Raw genomic sequence first — 20,770 nt, forward strand, 5'->3', positions numbered from 1 at the left:
AGGGAAACTACTGAGCATCAGATAACTGTAGTCTGTCACAGGATTTATCTGGGTTGGTTGAGAGACCATTCCTGCAGAGATTATTCCTCTTGACCTAATGCTTTGTTTAAAGCAGCGATACTGTCTTTCTCTCACAGGCACCATATAAAACTGCAGTGGATTTATAGAAGAGAGTCAAATCCAATTAAGTGTTCACTCTTTTTCTAAGAGAAAGAATGATGAACAGGCATTCAAGCTGAAGAATACAACTATATATATATATATATATATATATATATATATTTATTTTTATATTATATTTATTTATTTATTTATTTTTTTTATTTTTTTTATTTTTATTTATTTGGTTTTATGAAATTATGCTTTTTCTGAATTATTTAATTTAATTTATTTTTTTTAATTCATTTTTATTATAATTGTAAAAAAAAAAAATGTCCTTCATTGGAAAAAGCATTTATTTATTTATTTGTTTGTTTGTTTGCTTTTTATTATTATTATTGTATTTGTTAAATAATAATAATATACAATTAAATTAATACTATAAATAATAATAATCCATCTATTTCATAAATGTGGGATTTTTTTAAATTAGCTGTCAATGGCAGATTGTACATGCAAATTTCCCCTGATTTTTTTTCTTCACTTTTTAACTCTTAATTACGGTGCATTTTTAAAAAACTAATAATTTAATAATACTGTTAAATGTAGTCTTTAGCAGATCTTAAAAAACTAATATCTATTTTTCATAATTTTCCTTATAATGTTGTAATGCCCAAATTCACTTGTCAGCTATTTTAGTTTTTGGTGTTTTGTTTATTTCAACAACAGAGTACTGAATTTTTGCCCAAATCTTGAAAATAATAATTGGCTTAACATATTGATTATAATTTTATTATAATTATATATATATATATTTAAATTAAATTAGATATCACCTTTTGCTGATTGACGCAGTTAAAGAATGCAAAATAGAAAAGTGGATGAATTAATTATTGAAATATAAATGCATAAATGTAATGTCATTAAAACACAAATTTGCTATTGATTTTTGAAAAGATCATTTGGTTGATTAAATATCCCAAACATGTATTTGTGTGTGTTTGTAGGATTCTGTCTTGTCTAATGGAGCATCTTTACACAGAGAAGATGGTTCAGGACTGTGAACACAGTCTTCTGGAGCTGCAGTACTTCATTTCAAGAGACTGGAAGTAATCAACCTAACCTTTCCTTTATCTTTTCCTGACCTCACCTGATGACTCAGACAAAATAAGCCCCTTGAAACCCCCTCTTATGCTTTCAAGTTGGTGTTTTGGAGTGTGGTTGTGTAGTAATGACGTTTGAATCCATTCAGTCAGTCGGAGGTCGTCGTTGTACGTGTTTAATAGCTCAGCACTCATCTGCAGTTAGATCTGCGAACGTGATGCGACCTTCACTGTGTGTCTCTCATCTGTTCAGTTTGAAAAGGATGCCCACACAGTGTTGTTATGATAAAGCCCTTCATTCACAGCCCATTAGATTCAAGTGGCTTTTAATAAGAACAGGTCGAAGCAGCAATTCGGTTTGATGCTCCATTGTGACAGACTGGCTGTGTGATGCTTTTTTTTTTGTTGCGGCCCTACAGAGACTGTTATTCGCTTCTCTATTTTGGTAAATTTTTATATGTAAACCTGTTTTGCAGGCTGATTCATGCAGCTTACACTAAATGCGTCGTAACAGATTTGTGTACATACACTACAGCTCAAAAAGTTTGAGGTTTGAGGTGTTGTGAAATATTATTACAATTTAAATGACCAGTTTTCTATTTGAATATATTTTTAAAGGTTATTTATTCCTGTGATGCAAAACTGAATTTTCAGCATCATTACTCCAGTGTCACATGATCATTATAATATGCTGATTAGCTGCTCAGGAAACATTTATCATTGTTATCACGAATATTTATGTTGAAAGTAACCAAAACATTGAAGACAAAACATATTTTTTTGAATGATTCTTTGATGAATTGTTCAAAAGAATAGCATTTATTTGTAAAATTATATATTTTTCTTTACTGTCACTTTTGATCAATTTAATGCTTATTTACTCAATTCAAACATTAATTTCTTAACTCCCTTGTGATGTGTTACTCTATATAGCTATAATGATTTCCAGTACAGACATAATTCTACTTTTATTTTGATATTTTGCATCACAAGACCAGAGGTTAAAGTTAGAATCCGGTTAGACATGTGACTCATTTTTGTCTCCTGTGTATTTTGTCTGACTAGGCTTGATCCAATCCTATACCGTAAGTGTCAGAACGACGCATCCAGACTGTGTTACACCCCAGGCTGGAACGAGAGCAGTGAGCTGATGCCTCCTGGCGCTGTGTTTTCCTGCCTTTACCGGCACGCTTACCGGACAGAAGAGCAGGGCAGACGAGTGAGAAGCACAAATAATGCGCATTTAATTTGTCAGCTCTCATTAAGACACTGAAGAGAGAATCAGCATGAAGTCTGATCTACTTTAAAGTTTATTCTGACTAGGAACTACTCAGATGCTGCGTTTGTCCAACATATAGAAAAGTGAACTGTTTGATCACTTTGTATGAGACAACAAGCATGTTGAATGGAGAGCATGTGAATTTTGATGTCCAAATAGATGACTGGACTGATATTCTGTCGAAATATTCAGTGTGTCTTCATGTGCAGCTCACCAGGGACTGTAAGATGGAAGTCCAGAGAGTTCTTCACCAGAGAGCTCTGGATGTGAAGCTGGACCCGGAGCTCCAGAAACGCTGCATGACTGACCTGGGCAAATGGTGCAGTGAGAAGACAGACAACGGACAGGTAAAAAATGAGTTTTGGGATCAAACTCCTCAGTATTGAAGGAGTATCAGTTCATGATGAGTGTTTGTAGGTCAGGGATTCAGAGTTGTTTGTCTGCCTCAGGAGCTGGAGTGTCTTCAGGACCATCTTGAGGACTTGGTGTCAAACTGCAGAGATGTGGTGGGCAACCTGACAGAACTGGAATCTGAGGTTTGTTTCCGATTCCACACCACAGCATGTACATAAACCTTAGAGGGAATAAAGTCATAAAGAATGAGGGTGGAAAAGAAATTGCTTGCAAGGTCTTCTGTACTGTTTTCTTATCTGTTATAGTTACTGTTTTGTTGTACAGTTTACTGTTTACATATATATATATATATATATATATATATGAACTTATATATGTCAGTAAGTAGTTTTTTTTTTTACTTTTATTCAGCAAGGATGCATCAAAACATTGATCAACAGTGACAATAAAGACGCTTATGTTGCAAATTTTCAATTTCAAGTAAATGCTGTTCTTTTGAAATAAATAATCATCAAAGAACATTCAAACAACGTATCAAACATTCAAATCTGATAATAGTGCATGTTTAGAATTAGAATATTTTCTGAAGGGTCATGTGACACAAAAGACGGGAGTAATGACTGCTGAAAATTCAGTTTTTCATCACAGGAATAAATTACATTTTTTCATTTAGGGACTTTTGAAGAGAAACGATCTTGATTCATGGTCATTCTGTTGTGTTCACAGGACATTCAGATTGAAGCTCTGCTGATCCGAGCCTGTGAACCGGTCATCCAGAGCCACTGCCATGTTAGTACCAACGGCACACACATCTGATTATTCCCTTTATTATTTTATAAATTCTGAATTCCTCGTGTGGGTCTCTTTCCTACCAGGATGTAGCTGATAATCAAATAGACACAGGGAATCTTCTGGAATGCCTGGTGCAGAACAAGCATCAGAGGGAAATGAATGAGAAATGTGCTGTGGGCGTCACTCATTTCCAGCTGGTAAGACAGTCACATTGTTCAGTTTGAATGATGGCAAGTAAAAGTTTTCCCAAATGTCATGCTGTCCCAGCAGAGAGTGTACTGAATGGTTTTGGGTTGGTTTGGGGTATTGATGGATGGATGCTGACCATGCTAATTAATTAGGGTCAGCAACCGCAAAGGATCTATCCCCTCTATGCTTTAACCGTGATCTGGAGACAAAGAGAAGTGTTTGATCACCAGACCTCAGATTTCGTGTAGGATTGTATGTATAAAGTTGATCAGATAGCTCTTTGCCAGATTATTTATAGATTTAAAAACAGAGAAGAATTTTGAACTCAATTCTAAGATGCACAGGTAACCAATGCAACGATTTCAGAATTGGAGTAACGTGATCAAATTTACATTGTCCTTTTACTAATTGGACACGAGCAATGAAAGATTTAGAAATGCCAAGATAAAGAGAGTTGTAGTAGTCCAAGCGAGATGTAAAGAGCGCATGGATAGCAATCTCTGAAGTTTTTACAGAGAGAGAAAAAAATTATTTTGGAGAGAAGGCATAGCTGAAAAAAAGGAAATAATAACCGTATTTAATTGTTTATCAGATTTGAGACTGATCACAGAAAACACCTAGGTTGTTAATACAGAAAGTAGTGTATCATCATACACGTGAGATCAACGATACACGATATTATCGTGCATGGGTGGAGCAAGAGAGAGACTCTTTGTTCTTGTCATAGCAGAACTATTCGGTGTTTTAAACCACGCAGGTGCATGAGAGAGAGCGTATGGAATCACCAATAATCGAAAAAAATATACTTTCAAACATACTGATAAACTAACTTGAATATGAAAATACTGTATTTAAAACAGCTAGTTCATATATAGTCAGACGCAACTGTCATATTGCGCGTCCTGTGACAAATTTGCCGCATCTGCGCACAGAAGTTATCAGTCTAAATCTTCTGCAAAATCAGTCAAAGGTGAAAATTAATAGTACTGTATTTTCTGCACTATAAGGCGCACCGGATTATAAGGCTCACCTTCAATGAATGGCCTATTTTAAAACTGTTTTCATGTATAGGGTGCATAGAACAGGAGAAACTGCAGTCAAACGTTTGACTGGGTTTGTGTTATACATCCACTAGATGGAGCTGTGCTAAAGGTAATGTCAACATTATGGCAGAGCACCTTGATCCATATATAAGGTGCTCTGGATTATAAGGCGCACTGTCGGTTTTTTAGAAAATTAAAGGCTTTTAATTGTGGACATTTTGGACATAAACAAACATGTTAAATCTAAATTATTCAAAACAGGTAAGTTCATATATTTGGAGTAAAGTTGAATTGAACTGATGCATCAGTCATACATCCCTCCGGACCACGCGCTTCATGACGAGCTCGACGCACCGCCACAGAAACAAAAATGAGATGCATTCTAACACAACTGTGGCTTTAAACTCAGTAAGTGAGGGCTCTTTTAAAATATTGCACATATATAAGCCATTCAGATTTCTTGTTAAAGTGCAATGAAATTCCTTATATCTGCAGACGATGTACGTCTGTTTGTGGATGGAGACTCATTCACCGGCTACAGGCTGTGATCCTCATTTGTGCAAGTGTGTGTGTGTGTGTGTGTGTGTGTGTGTGTGTGTGTGTGTGTGTGTGTGTGTGTGTGTGTGTGTATGTGTGTGTGAAATGCAGTGTTGAAGTGAAATATAATTAAAGTTAATTATAAACCCATTCAAAATTAATGTTAAATGGGTTTAGTCAATGGTTAAATGTTAGGGGGGAAGAAACAATTTTTTACGACTGAAAAAACAATTCAGTCGTAAAAAAGATGTCTTTATGTTGTTTCTACATTAATTTGAAGATTGAATGTGATATTATTGCAATATAAAACTATATTCAAATTTTTTTGTGTTAATTAATTTCAGAAAAAACCTATTTTAATCGATTGACAGCATTAGATTAAATATATAATTGAAAGCAGTAGTAGTAAGTCAATGGTACTAAAATAACACTAAATTGCGTTACATATTATATAAATTGCATTATTTTATGTGTACTATCTAGCAGTTGATGTACGCTTTGAGATATGGGATGTAATTTTTGTCAAGTGTATTTTTACTTGTCTACCCTTCAGGTTCAGATGAAGGACTTCCGCTTCTCCTACAAGTTCAAAATGGCCTGTAAAGAGGATGTCCTCAAACTCTGTCCCAACATTAAGAAGAAGTGAGCAGCTGTTTCTTCAGGCTTTGAAACGTTCTTCATAAACCCTGTTTTGATTTGTCATTCAGTTTTGATGGTGATTTATTTGCTCTGTAACATCTTTTCATAGAGGCTTTAATGATCACAGCCTGTCTGTGTGTCTGCCTCAGTGTCTCTTTCACCCTCTTCATGTGTCATTTCATGTTTCTTTCACCTCAGGGCGGATGTGGTCATCTGTTTGAGCACCACGGTGAGGAACGACACGCTACAGGATGTGAAAGATCAGCGTGTGTCTCTTAAATGTCGGAAACAGCTGAGGGTGGAAGAGCTGGAGATGGTGAATTCACTTTACTCAAGATAAATCACACACTTCTCCAGATCCTTTTTCCTGTACAACAAAAGTGCAATGTCATTTGTTCAATCAAGGACCTAAAAGTACCATTAAAGTTTGAGAAAACTTTTGCATATGACTCGTGTTCTGTATTCCACGTCTTCTGAAGCTATACGGTCAGATGTCACGCTCTCTGTCCTCTTGTTTTGCAGTCAGAGGACATTCGACTGGAACCTGAGCTGCATGATGCTTGTAAGAAGGATATCAACAAGTTTTGTTCCTCTGTTGCCTACGGAAATGCTCAGGTAACTGTTTACCATATTTTCCGGACTCTAAGTCACACTTTTTTTCATAGTTTGGCTGGTCCAGCGACTTATAATCAGGTGCGACTTATTTATCAAAATTAATTTGACATGAACCGAGAGAAATGAACCAAGAGAAAACATTACCCTCTACAGATTCCTAGATCATGGAACACATTGGAATAGTAGAAAATCATACAAATTGAGATTTCCAGGTCATCAAAAGTCTGTAGCAAATAACTGTGCTCTGCATAGAGGCTGGAAAAGGCAAGGCCATTTTTGAACAACTACCGTTTTTTTTTTTTTACATAAATGAGGAGTTTATATTAAAATAATTAAATATAATAATTAAAAGAATAACATTTCCAGAATTGGGAACAGAATGTTATGTTATATTTTATATTTTTATATAATGTTATATTGTTATTACCAGTGAATTTACATGACTTTTATAGCAATATATATATATATATATATATATATATATATATATATATATATATATATATAATATAAATATAATAAACATAAAATATAATAAAATTGCTGTTCACAAATAGATAAACTATATTAGAATTTAACAAAGCTAGATTAAGTTATTTGTTTTAGAAATGTCCATATTTTTACATTCTACTAATTTTCAATTACTTTTCCAGGTCTAGAAATCACATTTTTAAAAATTCCCACATACGGGGTTCATAAATAAAAATTATATAATTAAGAATTATAATTAAGGAATGTCAGCTTATATTTTGATGTTTGGCTATTTTTTTTTTTTTTTTTTTTTTGCTTAATTTTAATTTTTACATTAAAATTAAGAATTGGTACCTAAAATAAAGTACAAATAGAAAACCCTTCCATCAGCCTCTATAAAATGATAAAAAATACTTATTGAGTGATCATGAAAGACTGGAAAAGTTGTGGAAATTCATTGGTCAAATGTGGAAAACCCTACATTACAGTCTGATATGCCACATATGCAAAATAAAAAAAATTCCATACTTTTTATGGAAGTACATGTTCATTGTGTAACGCTCTCCGCTTTCTCACCCAGTCCATTAAAACCAAGCTATAAAACTGCTTCAGCCAATAAATCATGTTGACACAACCATGAGCACATTAACATATGACCATACATGTTTACATAATTACACTTATTCAGTAGCCAGCAACCTGGCATGGTCCTGTTTAGTCATGTAACAGCTTAGGTTAGCTTAAATAATAATAATAATAATGCAATCAAATATTAATGCATTTAATCATGCAACGACCACCTATGAAATGCATAGAAAATGTGTAGAGCTGGCAGTTTATGGTGTTAATTTAGTCTGATTATTATTTAATGAAAAAAATTAATTTACATCACGTGTATGATGCCTATACACAAGAAACCTCGATTAACCTTAACTTGACAGCGTAAGTGAAAAAACAAAATGCTGCAGCAATGTAGCCTTATTGGAGAAGTAACTAATAACTAACTATATTCATCACCTGTTCTTTTTTCGTCTGTATCTGTCCTCTTCTTCTCAGATCATTGAGTGTCTCAAAGAGAGCAAGAAGCAGCTTTCTCAGGTTTGTCATCAGAAGATCTTTAAGCTTCAGGAAACTGAAATGATGGATCCGGAGCTGGACTATCAGCTCATGAGAGTGTGCAAGCAGATGATCAAGGTGAGATGTTTTAGCAAGTTCTGCAGTTCCCTTTGGTCATATGCTGACATTATCTAAGGCTCTCCTGTCAAACAGAGCGATCTGACGGTTATAAACGTACTCTGGATTGTCAAAAATCAATAGGAATAGCGTAAGCCCCATGTTTTAATGAACTTAATAAGATCAACACGGGGCCCGAGTGAAGTGGCTGATAGATCGATAGAGCTGATTTGGAAAGGAGTATTAAATATTGAAAGCACATAACCTGTATGCTATTAACAAATACACTAATGTTATGAAAGAAATTCATACTTTTATTCAGCTAGAATACAAAAAGGTGATCAAAATTAGCAGTAAAGACTTTTATAATGTTACAAAAGATTCCTTGTTCAAATAAATATTGGTCTTATTGTATTATTATTGTTGTTATTATTAATCAAATGAGAATTTTACAATAACTTCTAAAGGATCTTGTGACTCTGAATACTGGCGTGATGATGCTGAAAATTCAGCTTTGCATCACAAGAATACAATTTTAAATACATTAAAATAAAAAAGCAGTAATTTTATGTTGTAATGACATTTTTCAATATCAGTAACAAATGCAACATTGGTGTGCAAGAAAGCCCAAACTTGTATCCTTGAGCCTGTAAGACTGTTCCCATAGATCTGTGCAGTCAGTAGTTAAGTCTGTTTCTCCTTTTCTCGTTCTTTCTCTAACTATTTGTCCTTGGTTTAGCGGTTTTGCACAGAGTCAGATGCTAAGAACATGCTACAGTGTCTAAAACTGAACAAGAACAGCGAGCTTATGGATCCCAAGTGTAAGCAGATGATCACCAAGAGACAAATCACTCAGAACACAGGTGAAGACCAAACACATCCGCACCATTAAAAGCCTTCATTTCCACTCACCTAGTTAGCTGAGTTTGTCATCTACATCTATGAAACTCTTCCTCAAGTTCTGTTTAAAGGCTAGTTTTCTTATATTTCAACTTCTGTTATGCTAGAGTTTTGATTTCTTTGGTGTTTTCAGACTACAGACTGAACCCAGTGTTGAGGAAGGCTTGTAAAGCAGACATTCCCAAGTTTTGTCAAAGCATTCTTGGCAAAGCCAGTGACGCCAACGAGCTGGAGGGTCAAGTCATATCCTGCCTCAAACTCAAGTATGCAGACCAGGTATGTGTTTCACTCAATATTAGCAACGAATAATACAAATGATAGTCTTGTGTTGCTATAAGACCTGACTGACATTATTGTACCACTTACCTATATCAGTGTTGTTACTGTTAAAATTGCTGTTGGTAATTGAAATAAAACTGAACTGAAATTAGAAATGTTGCTTAAATGTTGTGTATAAAATTTACTAAAACTAAAACGGAATTAAAAATAAAGTTATACAGAAATAATAATACAATTTGCAGCTTTAATGTAAATAGTTAATGTAAATATTAGATGAAAAATACAAACGTACAAAATTTTTACTGGATTGAAATTTATAAATGTTCACTAAATGGTTCGCTAAAACTATGAATAATTGAGTTTTTTATTTATTTAAAAATAGATATAAAATGACAAAAGCAAACTGAAAATATAAAAATAAAAGCTAATTCAAAATATGAATATTAAATATGAATAAATAATACTAAAGTAACATTGACTTTTATAGATATGAAATGTTGATTCGTAAGTCAACATAATGTTATTTTTTGGTGGTCTTGTAGGCCATGGAAGTTCTTTTATTAGTCTGTGAGTGGGAGTGTTGTGGTGTGGAAATGCAGACTGTTGAACAGTTTTAACGGGTTGTTCTCAGCGCTTGTCTGGAGACTGTGAGGATCAGATCAGAGTGATTCTTCAGGAGTCAGCGCTCGACTACCGGCTCGATCCTCAGCTCCAGGTTCACTGCAGGAATGAGGTGAGTGGACACATCACATCATGAGCCATCTTTAGCATCTGAATCGAAATGAAAACACACCACTGGCTGATTTAAAGCACTCTTTGTGGGTAGTTTATTCTATTTAAATATTCATATTTTTCATTACTGAGTTAAATATAATGGGCATTTCCTTTAATTCTATCTGTCAGCTCATTGCGATGTGTTTCGGGTCACTTCGTAACATGTCTGTTTGTGTGTGTGTTAGATCACGCGGCTGTGTGCTGAGGAAGCTGCCGCACAGGAACAGACGGGTCAAGTGGAGGAGTGTCTGAAGAACAACCTTCTGAAGATTAAACAGGAGGAGTGCAAGACGGTACAGAACACATCCTCAGACATGCTTCATCTGCATCTGTTGCTATAGAAACACCATCAGTGTTTGATGAGAGGAGATTCCCACACTAGACACATGGGTGGTTGCACGGTCGCTTCTGTCAGCAGAACAAATTCCTTGTATGTGCACGTACTTGGCAATTAACTCTTTCATATTAGAATGATTTCTGGAAGATGTAATGATGCTGAAAATCCAGCTTTGCATCACAGGAATAAATTACATTTTAAAATATATTCAAATCCAAAAAAAAAAAAATGTTTTAATTTTTGCTGTATTTATTATTATTATTATTATTTGAAAATGATTATTTCAAAATCATTAAAATAACAACAACATATTACTGCCTTTTGAACTGTAGTGTATTTTTTAAAACGTCCAGTTAAACAAAACAATCATAATTGAGTTTTTCCCACATTCCTTCATCCTCTCTTAAAAGGTTAAGTCTTGTTTCGCTGCTGTCTCTTTAAGAAACACCTTCCCAACAGTCCACACATACACTGCTATATTAGTTCGACATGTACAGGTTTAGTGTCCACATTTCGCTCTTTGATTTCATCCTCTTCTCCACGTGTAGGAGGTGTTGAACATGCTCAAAGAAAGCAAAGCAGATATATTTGTGGATCCTGTCTTGCACACGGCCTGTGCTCTGGATTTGAAACACCAGTGTGCAGCCATCAACCCTGGAAGAGGCAGACGTCAGTCAATTTATTTTACTTTTTTGCATATTACACAATTCATTCATGCTTTTAAAGATGCTATGAGATAAAAACTGTCAATTTTCTTTTTTATTAAATATCTTGCTCCACATAGCTGCATATTAAACCTCAAATATCTTATGATTTTCGCTTCTTACATTATTTCTCACTGAATGTTAATGCATTGTAAATACCAAATACCCAGATATCTGGGATGAGGGTCTATTTGAGAGGCTAATGGAAAGTTATGGCACTGACAGACTGTGTGATTATGGAGGTTTTTTAACTCTGTAATTTGTAGCTCCTGACTCCCTCCGTTTGAAATTCTTTCCCAGAAATGTCCTGTTTAATGGAAGCTCTGCAGGACAAGCAAGTGCGTTTACAGCCTGAATGTAAGAGAAGATTACAGGACCGCGTAGACATGTGGAGCTATGCAGCGAAGGTCAGTGCTCACAAACACAAACACATTCAACTTCACCTAAATATTTTTCTTAAATGTATTTGCTACATACAAGCCGAACTTCTAGACTTTTTTGCATTAAAATTATTATTATTATTATTGTTATTAATTGTATTATTAATGTAGTAACAAGAAATTGTTATATTAAAAATAATGTTGTCTTCTAAAGTTGTTTAATAATAATAATACAGTAAGAATAAAAATTATAAATTGTAGTAAAATAAATTGTTATTATTATTATTATTAACATTTATACATTGTTATTATTCATTTTATTATTATCATTAACATTAGTATTGTACATATGTCTATACATTTATATAAATAAATAATAATAATTATTATTATTAATGCAATAATAGCAAGGATAAATTATTATATAAAACAACATTATTGTTAATACTGTTTAATATTAATCTGATTTAATATTAATGAGATTAAATTATATTAAATAAATTATTATTATTTAATATTATTAATAATACTATTATTATTAGAGTTTAGACATATTTTATTTAAATATAAACATATTAGCATAATTATTATTACTATTATAAATAATTTAATAATGTTAAGAAATTATATCAAAATAAATAGTTATTTTATGAAAATCCTGTATTGTAGATGTACTAAAAAAATTTAAACATTTGTTTTATATATATATATATATATATATATATATATATATATATATATATATATATATATATATATATATATATATATATATAATTTTGTATAAATTATTTTCATTATTAAAAATGTTATACTTTAAATATGAATGTTATGTCAGGACAAATGAGTCCTAGTGTATGATTTGATTTCCCAGGTGGCACCAGCTGAAGGTTTCTCGGACCTCGCTCTACAAGTCATGACATCACCTTCGAAGAACTACATCCTGTTGATGATTGCTCTGGCCGTGTCCCTCCTCTTCCTCGTGGGGCTGCTGTGTGGCCGTATCACCAAACGTGTGACCAGAGAGCTGAAAGACAGGTAGAGCGAGGATTCCGCCCATCCGCTGGTTCACATGTCATTTCCTGCGCTCGCTGTTCTCTGTTCTTATACCTGCCAAGACTTTGGGAGCGGCAGTGGACCTTCTGTGGGTCGGTGCCATGTTAGGAACCCTCTCTAGCCCACCCTGAGGCTCAGTCCAAACATACAACCTTTGAAATGCTTCTCAGACAGGATCAAGATCATTTTGGGACATTATGCCTTGAGTATATGTTTTTATTTTGAGAGTGACAGCCTTACTTCTTGACTGTGATATGGTCATCATGTGTCAATGCAGTCATTTTATCATTGCATCTTTCAGTTTTTTCAGAATGACAGGGCTTTAATCAACAGCTTACATGAAAATTCACAAGCCATTTTTATATTTTGTTTTTCACTTCGTTTTTTTTTTTTTTGGGTGGAATTCATTTCTGAGTGTCTCCTAAATGTTTTAGCACTGGGGAGGGAAGATGGTTTTTCTAGTCATAAATGATGATCCTGACACCTGAAAGACATTACATTTATGATACATTAGACAGACATCAAGTGGTAAACTTGCAACAATTGACATTTCAATAGCCCTTTATTATTATTTATTATTATTACCTTTGCTAGAAGGTTTCATTTTAAAGGGCAAAGTCAAACTTTATAATAGTAAACACATTGAGTGAATCTCATGAAAATATGTCCAGGCCCTAAATATATATATATATATAGAGAGAGAGAGAGAGAGAGAGAGAGATTAATTTTTCATGACAATTTCCTCCCAGAATTACCATTACGTCTGTACATTTCTCTTTTGAGTTATTTTATAATTCCCATTATTAACACAGTTTTTTACTGTTTTATGTTGTTTTGATTTATTTAAATCAATAAAGGAAGTAAGACAAATACAGCCAAATAAGATAATATTGTAAAATCATAAAATATTTAATTGACAAAAATCCAAGTAAATTTTTATTTTGGTATGACAAACATGTTCTTGGACTGGTTTTGTGAGATTCCCCTGCTGATCGTCTGAGTGATCAGTCTGAAGAATCAAAAACATCTGGTTTGCACATTTATAATGGATTAGGCATTAAATCATAAATAAACTGAGAGTATGAAATTCAAATAGACCTGCAGCTCTGTCAGAAGGTTTAATGAGAAAGAAAGGTTGGATTGTCCAGGGCCAAGTTTCCTGCAGACCAATGTTATAAGGATGAACGTGACTATATACCCTGCTCAATGTATTTTTTCCTGTTCAGAGCTACTTTGAATGTTCACAGGATGATTGCACTTTTTTGATATTTTGTTATGTTTGGCTTAAGCCTTATTTATTGTTTACAACAAATGTGCTGATCTTGGTTTCATATTTGCGTGCCTCTGTGCGTGTGGATAGAGATAAATCTGTTTTTGAACTTATTTCATAACGATGTTCTAATGTTGCCTTTTCTCTTTCTCTGTCATCCCAGTGAAAGAAACATTTATTAGTCCCCTTGGATGGTGGCTCTGTATTCTTTCAAAGCTGTACCCACAGACATCTCTAGTATGAAAAGGAATGACATACTTGTCTTTTTAATTTGTTACTGTGTTACTATGACTATAACTGTGATGTTTATATGCATAACATTTAGTAAAGACATAAGGTTTTTCAAAGGCCATGCATTAATTTATGCATTAATTTAGATGCATTCATTTTAACTAACTTTCTTTTTTTTTGCATGATGAAAACGAAGTCTATTTTCATGAGAATTAATCACAGTATTTTTACTGTTAAACCAGTAGGGAAGTGTGCTTAATTTTCAGGAATATACTATTGCATAAATCGTTTTTTTTTTGAAGAAGAAGAAGAAGAAGAAGAAGAATCAAAATTTCACTCCAAATTAAATGGGTTTTGTGGGATTTACCTTTTAATTTTCTAATATTTTCTTGACAGGAGCTGTACCACTATAGAGAAGGTTTCTCTGGATTCGGTTTTGTAAATCCATGCACATTTGCATATTGTGTTTTTCAAAGTGTGTGCAAAGCTCTATGAAACCAATTTGTCCACTGTCCTTTTATTAAAGGGATAGTTCATCCAGAAATTAAAAGCCATTTACTCACCCTCATGTTCCAAACCTGTATGCATTCATTTTTTTCTGCTGAACACAGTATTTTGAAGACAGTTTCAGTTCCTGTTGACTTATTGCATTTTTGTCAATACAATGGAAGTCAGTTGGTACCAAAACGGATTAGCTGCCAAAAAATAAATTAGTTAATTCTTCTTTCACTTTTTACAGAGAGTCAGACATGTTTGGTACAACATGAGTGTGAGTAAATGAAAGAATGGTCATTTTTGAGTGCACTTATCCCTTTAATAGACTCAAAAATATCTCAGACTCCAACATGTGGGAACAGATTTGTACATTTGAATATTTTGCTAGCATTGATGATCTCAGTGTTATTCTGTAAATAATGGATCTAATGTGCAGATCAAAGACAGTGTCCGAGAAATTTGGACTGTAAAATTCAACTGATCATATGTTTGACTATGTACTGTAGATAAGTAAATGTTAAAAGTTATATTATTCCAACTGTATTTCTCCTAATTCATGTTTTTTGAGACTGATCATGATTCGTTTTGATTGACTGGACTTCTTTGGTTGTTTCTTGACTATTTTACGTATAACTGGTTTATAATGGGTTTTTATCACATTGGATGTCAAAATTCATAAAGCTGACAGTGATGTGTTCTGTTGGATCTGGACTCTGTACTAGTGTGGAAATCAAGGGACCCTTAAGCATTTCGGAGGAGGTTCATGGAATACAACTATTATGCTTGCTTTCTCTTTTAAGAAAAAAAAAACCTTTTTGCTTGGACAATTACTTTTATTAATTAATTTGATTTTTTTTATATATATATATTTTGTATTATTGTTTACAGAAAATTTAGGATTCTGATTTTTTTTTTTTTTTTTCATCTTTGTTTTGTTTTGAGGAGCCCCATTTGGAAAGCATCTTTTAAAGCCACAGCAAACGCAGTGCAGTGCCAAAGATGATGCATCTTTGTTAAAAATGGCTTTTCTCTGCTCCTCTGGAAGACCCATCCAACTGTGAGCGGCTTTGTCATGTTTCCTATTAAATGCAAATTGACTAAACATATGAAACGTTATGGATGATATTTTATCAGTTTCTTCATTTTGCCATGGAAGATTAATGTGACAAATCAGACTTTTTGTTGGTTTCCCTAATTCTGTACAGATGAGTTATCAGTTTAATAAAACGCTGTAGATTTTCTTACCGTGGTGTTTTGTCTCCTGTTTTGTATTATTTATACATACAGTATGTGACTCCGAAAAAACATGATTCCATTTGTCTGTCCCTGTATTTTTAATTGCCAGCAATGTCAGGAACTTTTTTGAAAACAAATGTGTTTTATAAAGCAAATTAAAGGGAATTTTTTGCTGAAAATGTACTCAGCCTTGGGTCATCCAAGATTATGTTTTTCATTGGAACAGATTTTGAGAAGTTTAACATTCTATCACTTGCTCACCAAAGGATCCTCTGCAGTGAATGGGTGCCGTCAGAATGAGAGTCCAAAAAGCTGATAAAAACATCACAATAATCCACAAGTAATCCATACCACTCTAATCCATACACATCATGTGAAGTGAAAAGCTTCATGTCAAAGCCAGTCTTCCTCTGCATTAAGAGGCTTGTGTAACCCAGGAGGACCTTTATAATGATAGTCCAACTACTCAAAATGACATAGCATGAATATGAGAATGTCTTAGTATGTGGTTTCTCATGTCTTAATGGATGCAGCACTGGAGCTGCAGGAACAAAACCTCATGATCTGGATCTCGTGTGAAGTCGATCATCATCCAAGTGTTGCTTTTACTGCCACCTAGTGGTGTTCGTATGGATTGAAATCCTTTTATAAATGTGGCCATGGTTTGTGATGGACCAACGGGCAAAGATTAATGACAGCAATCCAGAATGGCTTAGATATAAATAACTACTGGACTGCCATAAACGTCAACTAATTTATTACCCACTAGTCAACCGTCACACATCTATCTATCCACCCAGAATACTGTCTGTCCTGCAGGCTCTTCAGGAGGAGATGTGTTTATGATCAAACCTCCAAACATTTGATATCCCGTCAAACTGTGGCATGGCGGGGACTTTTAGAGGACAAAAGTCTAAACCTGGGCCCCAGGAGGATGAAACATGGAATTTCTAAATAACTTTATATTATCTGTGAAGAAGTGTGGAGCTAGTAAGAAAAATATGTCAATATGCTATACAGTGCAATATCTGAGATGATGTTATGAATATATCCAGGCAATATACTAACCAAAAATAAGACAATGCTTTTATATTTAGTGACAATTTAACCCTTTATGGTGTAATACAAGAGACTTAATGCAGGGTGGACACCAAAAATAAGGATTTTTATTACAAGAACCTGCCAGTTTTCAACAAACAAGGCATCTATAAAGGCTATGAAATTTTTAAAGGATTTTTTTTTTTTTTTTTTTTTTTTTAGATTCAAAAACATTATTTGAATTAAATGCCACAAGAACCGGAGGAATTCCACATCGGTGACACAGTCAGGTAAAAAAGGGCATTTTATGTGTGGTGCCTCAAAAAAGCATCTATTACCTTTGGTCTTCCTGCAGTTCTCATGCCAAATTTACTTCCTAACATTTAAATCTGGTTTAGGATACACAGAGCAGCATCACATGAATGGTTTTAATATACATTAATTTAACTAATCAATCAAAATAAAAACAAGACTTTGTGAATTCCAACCAGCTCGTTATAGTTCAGCAGCTGTTAAATGATTACCCTGATGATGGCACTTTTTTTTGAGTTTGCCAGTCCTCATCTTTGGTGCCCAATGGAGGAAAGAACGTTTCACGGCTTTGGAACAACATGAGTGTGAGTAGATGATCTATTCCTTTAAAATAGTTCATGCATGCAATAGTTTATTTAATTTTGGTGTGTTATGTGAATACAGTTTTAGATTGATACAGTTTTGCTCATGTATACTATTCCCAGCATGCACTGGGGCATGAATAGTTCACATGATTACGTTTTGGGCCCATTTGCTGGTGGGGTTATTGATTTTGTTTAGCATTTTGTTGTCTGGTAATGTCAGACTGAGTTTGTTTTCTCTTTACAACAAAATGATCAGTTATTTGATTGTTAACCTTATTGTGTTTCATGTGTAATTTGAGGTGGGGTTTTTTATGCTTGTGTCTTTGTTACTGGTTTAATGCAGTTTGATATCTACTGTATTTGCATTTCTAACAGACATGATTGAAAGCCATTCAAAATATATTGACATATTTGTATAATCTACTGGCAGTTACTCTGTTTTAATTATTTATTTTATGGACTTTATTTGATTGTTGCAAATTTGTTTTTTTTCCCAATTACACAGGTTAAACGTCTTGTGACTGCATCGGCTGTTTCACGGTCATGTAGTTGTTCGTTTCTCCAGCAGATGGCGGTCTCTGAACAGATTGCACTCGCTTGTATTTCGCCGCATTTTCATTTGCAGCAGCAGCTCGCGTAATTCCTCACTGTCAGTGATCTTGTAGCTCCACATATAGTTTATCTTGGATGCATATAAACCCAGAATTCTACAATAACACGGATGCATTCCCAGTTAATTCCAGTCGACCTATAAATCTTCCCTGTCTGTAACAGTCCTTGTCTTATTTGCTTTCTCAGATTTCACTTTCTTGGATTTAAATAGCTGAAATCTGATTTGGTCATATTTATTCCCATCTTGGCTCAATCTAAACTAAAATTTTTATCCAAAAAAGAAAAACACTGGTTTATTTGCCTATAAGCAATTCATTTAGACTTATCTGCCTAAAATGAATATGCCTTTCCATTATTTTTACACTGTTTTTATTCCTCTGTATGGGTTGCTCTAATCCTTAATCCTGGAACACTTATTTGTTTTCTTTAAATAATAGGCTAGTTAGAGCATGCTTGTGTTTGAAGATGTTGCATTATTGTTCAGATAACCTATTTATCAACAACTAGAACTTAATGTGCTTGGTAGCATTAATATTGTGTTTAATTATAGTATGTGTAACATGGGCAATATTGCATAGCTAAAGTGTTGGCAAAAAGTAAAGGTAACAAATTAATTCCAGTTAATTTCAGTTAATTCCAGTCGACCTATAAATCTTCCCTGTCTGTAACAGTCCTTGTCTTATTTGCTTTCTCAGATTTCACTTTCTTGGATTTAAATAGCTGAAATCTGATTTGGTCATATTTATTCCCATCTTGGCTCAATCTAAACTAAAATTTTTATCCAAAAAAGAATAGGCTAGTTAGAGCATGCTTGTGTTTGAAGATGTTGCATTATTGTTCAGATAACCTATTTATCAACAACTAGAACTTAATGTGCTTGGTAGCATTAATATTGTGTTTAATTATAGTATGTGTAACATGGGCAATATTGCATAGCTAAAGTGTTGGCAAAAAGTAAAGGTAACAAATGTGTGTGTGTGTGTGTGTGTGTGTGTGTGTGTGTGTGTTAGAGAGAGAGAGAGAGAGAGAGAGAGAGAGAGAGAGAGATAGGGCTGCTCTGGGTTTTTGTCCTGGGGTCACGCACTTGACCTTTTGTCTGAACTCTGGAGCAGCTGCAGCATCACGAGCTCTTCTGACACTGTCTGCTCCAGATTTAATAAGACATCACTGACCAGATGCTTTGACTTGATTAAAGTTCAGAGACTGTACACTTCATTAGAAAGTTATTGAGATGAGGTCGACGGCACGCATTCAGATCGTTCATGTGACGCACTGAAATTATTTTATAAGGCTTATTTTTTTAGAGATGTTCAGATTTTGAATTGATTCCTTCTCATATTTTTCTTTTCCCTTTTCTGTCGTTGTAACGAATTCAATTCTGCGTTTATTTCTAACGAATTCATATTCCGAGAGTGCAATGGACGCGAAACTGAGACGATACATTTATGAGTTTGTAAAACCATCCTCAGTGAATCAGATGTCTTGAACTTTTTGATTCGTCTAAAAAAGAAACCATTTAATAAATAGCAAATGATTAACATTTTGATTCCACAAAGTGGAAGTGTGGAGAACATGATGAAGATATTGCCTAAAAAATGCGATTCAAGAAATATAAGCTCGTACAAAATATAAGCGTATAATTATAAAAAAAAATACTTCTTATTAGTTTATTTTGAATTGTCTAAATTTGAATGTGTCTATATTTGTAAAACAGAATGTGTTTTAAGAACGAATGAGTAGCTATCTTAGGCTACCTTTATTCTCATTTACCAGCTGTTATAAGCTATAAAATAGTTTTAGTATAGTAGTGATCATAATAATAATAATAATTAATATTATTACTATTTAAACCCAGAGAACAACACGCGTTAAATATAGGCTGCCCTAAAAATTTGAATGTTAAAATCTTAATTTTTGAATCAAAGGCTGAAATCAAATTGTAATAAGCCATGAATCGTAATTATATGCTGCATTTTAATTCATAAGAGGCTGTATTATTACATATCAGCACGTGGCACGGAGGTCGAACTGCATGCACATTAAAAATAAAATGAAATTGTGCGAGTAGAAGAAGATTCATTATAACATTAGTTTTCTGCGTCTTCTGTTCATTTAAAATTCAGATTTTTCTTAAGCTTATCTTATGTCTTATACTCACGTTATATAATTCGATCAAATATCGAAACAATTATGTGTTGTCTTTTTATCTATGACGACAGTGACGCACAAAATCCGACAATTACACGTGCTTACAAATATGGCATGATAGTCTATGACATAAATAAAGGTAAAAAAGAAAAAGAAATCGCAGAGCAATATGTGTATATAATATAATCTTCATATAGACATATGAAGATTATATTAAAATGTCACAGTAATTCAATGACCTTTCCTCATCCTGTCCGATCAATGCCAAGTGATTTTTATAGGCCGGTGATATCCAGTCAAGTTCAGGTTCACAGCACGTGCATCTCATATACATTTTTATAGAAGTGGAAAAATAAAAAGGAATCTAAAGAACTTACTGTGTATAAAATAGAGATTTTT

General features: G+C 33.7%; 1 protein-coding gene across 1 annotated transcript in view; it reads left to right on the forward strand.

Moving 5' to 3' along the window:
• The window catches only part of LOC127934211 (Golgi apparatus protein 1), a 36,785-nt gene extending 20,821 nt beyond the window's left edge, over window positions 1-15,964 (forward strand). The window contains exons 10-26 of the mRNA XM_052531443.1: window positions 1,107-1,208; window positions 2,268-2,421; window positions 2,691-2,828; window positions 2,931-3,017; window positions 3,562-3,624; window positions 3,711-3,824; window positions 5,950-6,038; window positions 6,234-6,351; window positions 6,558-6,650; window positions 8,178-8,315; window positions 9,034-9,157; window positions 9,328-9,470; window positions 10,105-10,206; window positions 10,433-10,540; window positions 11,133-11,253; window positions 11,589-11,695; window positions 12,543-15,964. Coding sequence (XP_052387403.1) covers window positions 1,107-1,208; window positions 2,268-2,421; window positions 2,691-2,828; window positions 2,931-3,017; window positions 3,562-3,624; window positions 3,711-3,824; window positions 5,950-6,038; window positions 6,234-6,351; window positions 6,558-6,650; window positions 8,178-8,315; window positions 9,034-9,157; window positions 9,328-9,470; window positions 10,105-10,206; window positions 10,433-10,540; window positions 11,133-11,253; window positions 11,589-11,695; window positions 12,543-12,710 — 1,969 coding nt within the window. The 3' untranslated portion in view covers window positions 12,711-15,964. The remainder of the gene's footprint in view (window positions 1-1,106; window positions 1,209-2,267; window positions 2,422-2,690; window positions 2,829-2,930; window positions 3,018-3,561; window positions 3,625-3,710; window positions 3,825-5,949; window positions 6,039-6,233; window positions 6,352-6,557; window positions 6,651-8,177; window positions 8,316-9,033; window positions 9,158-9,327; window positions 9,471-10,104; window positions 10,207-10,432; window positions 10,541-11,132; window positions 11,254-11,588; window positions 11,696-12,542) is intronic.
• Window positions 15,965-20,770: the final 4,806 nt, after the last annotated feature.

This window comes from Carassius gibelio, chromosome A18 (assembly GCF_023724105.1).
Source record: "Carassius gibelio isolate Cgi1373 ecotype wild population from Czech Republic chromosome A18, carGib1.2-hapl.c, whole genome shotgun sequence".
In the NCBI taxonomy this organism is placed as follows: domain Eukaryota; kingdom Metazoa; phylum Chordata; class Actinopteri; order Cypriniformes; family Cyprinidae; genus Carassius; species Carassius gibelio.